Source organism: Patagioenas fasciata (genome assembly GCF_037038585.1).
Source record: "Patagioenas fasciata isolate bPatFas1 chromosome 6 unlocalized genomic scaffold, bPatFas1.hap1 SUPER_6_unloc_3, whole genome shotgun sequence".
Taxonomy (NCBI): domain Eukaryota; kingdom Metazoa; phylum Chordata; class Aves; order Columbiformes; family Columbidae; genus Patagioenas; species Patagioenas fasciata.
The window spans coordinates 569,924-571,774 of record NW_027288505.1 but is presented as its reverse complement, the minus strand read 5'-3'; the positions used below and the strand labels follow the sequence as shown (position 1 = coordinate 571,774).

Below are 1,851 nucleotides of genomic sequence, written 5' to 3'. Positions count from 1 at the left end.
AAAACAAGTCACTAAACAGCCCTTTATTCTGCTTAGAGACAAGAAGAGCACTGCTGCTCATTTAAAAAGCCAACAGTTATAAAAGAAAAGCCAATTAGAAAGGGAATGACAACATTATCACAATAAGAAAACAACCAATAACACCAGACAATCCAGTTGACAGGCTGGGCCTGTAATTAGATACATTAAAACTCCTATATAGAAGATGATGGCCAGTTTATTGCTTCAAAAAACTCTAGGAAATGAGTTTCCTAAGGGCATCCTTGAGTTCCTGGTTCCTCATGCTGTAGATGAGGGGGTTCACTGCTTCAGGCACCACTGAGTACAGAACAGACACCACCAGATCCAGGGGTGGGGAGGAGACGGAGGGGGGCTTCAGGTAGGCAAACACGCCAGTGCTGAGGAACAGGGAGACCACGGCCAGGTGAGGGAGGCAGGTGGAAAAGGCTTTGTGCCGTCCCTGCTCAGAGGGGATCCTCAGCACGGCCCTGAAGATCTGCACATAGGACACCACAATGAACACAAAACACCCCAATATTACTAATATACAAACCGCAAGAAGCCCAATTTCCCTGAGGTAGGAGTGTGAGCAGGAGAGCTTGAGGATCTGGGGGATCTCACAGAAAAACTGGTCCAGGGCATTGCCCTTGCAGAGTGGCAGTGAAAACGTATTGGCCGTGTGCACCAGGGAATAGAGAAACCCAGTGGCCCAGGCAGCTGCTGCCATGTGGACACAAGCTCTGCTGCCCAGGAGGGTCCCATAGTGCAGGGGTTTGCAGATGGCAACGTAGCGGTCGTAGGACATGATAGTCAGAAGACAAAATTCTGCTGAAGCTAAAAAGACAAACAGAAAGAGTTGTGTAGCACACCCTGCATAGGAAATGACCCCGGTATCCCAAAGAGAGTTGGCCATGGATTTGGGGACAGTGGTGGAGATGGAGCCCAGGTCAAGGAGGGAGAGGTTGAACAGGAAGAAGTACATGGGGGTGTGGAGGTGCTGGTCCCAGCCTATGGTGATGATGATGAGGCCGTTGCCCAGGAGGGCAGCCAGGTAGATGCCCAGGAAGAGCCAGAAGTGCAAGAGCTGCAGCTCCCGTGTGTCTGTGAACGGCAGGAGGAGGAACTGGGTGACTGAGCTGCTGTTGGACATTTGCTGTCTGTGAACATGGGGACCTGCCATAGGAGAAAAAGACAGTGACAAATTAGGGGAGACTTCTCTGAGCAAAATAAACATGCTGTTTCTCATTAAAACCTCCTCCCTGAAAGAGGGATATGTCAGTTTATTTTGTTTCTACAAAATGAGAAACATGTTTCATCACAACTTAAAATACAGCTTAGGCACCTGGTTTCCATGAATCATCTCTGGGGCAAGACCTCCAGTGTTGGTGTCAGAACAAGAATGGAACCACACTCCCACGCCAATCCCATACAGCAAGAGCACCAGGGAGAGGTGGAGAAACAGGGAAGGACACTGAAGTGTTCCTGGAAATTAAAGCAATAACAAAAAGGCAGACGGGCATGCTGTGGAACCTTCTCCTTACCCGGCTGTGCTGCTGCCACTCACATAATGACACTGTAGAGCAAGTACCTTCAGAATGTTTTGTGTACCATGTTCCAGGAACCCTTCACCTGGAGGAGCAGCTGCTGAGGTGGAGATTCGTGACATGGACCCCGTGGCTTTGGGGCAGAGGCTCTGCTGTGGAGGAGAGGAGACCAGGGGTTGCATTGGGAAAGGTCTCTGCACTGCAGGGGATGGCAGGGGGGGTCCTGAATCCCGCCTCCCCAGCATTTCTGCTCCATCTCCCTCTCCCTGTCCATGTCTGTGTTGCCTCTAGTTGTGTCTCTGTCCCT

At 50.5% G+C, this 1,851-nt stretch overlaps 1 protein-coding gene across 1 annotated transcript; it reads right to left on the bottom strand.

The window, feature by feature from the left end:
- Nucleotides 1-235: 235 nt before the first annotated feature.
- Nucleotides 236-1,150, bottom strand: LOC136116183 (olfactory receptor 14J1-like). The gene has a single exon (XM_065862387.2). It carries the CDS (start codon nucleotides 1,148-1,150, stop codon nucleotides 236-238), a length of 915 nt encoding a protein of 304 aa, XP_065718459.2.
- Nucleotides 1,151-1,851: the final 701 nt, after the last annotated feature.

Excerpts from the sequence above, each read along its gene's own strand:
- LOC136116183 (XM_065862387.2), bottom strand. The coding sequence starts at position 1,150 with ATGTCCAACAGCAGCTCAGTCACCCAGTTCCTCCTCCTGCCGTTCACA.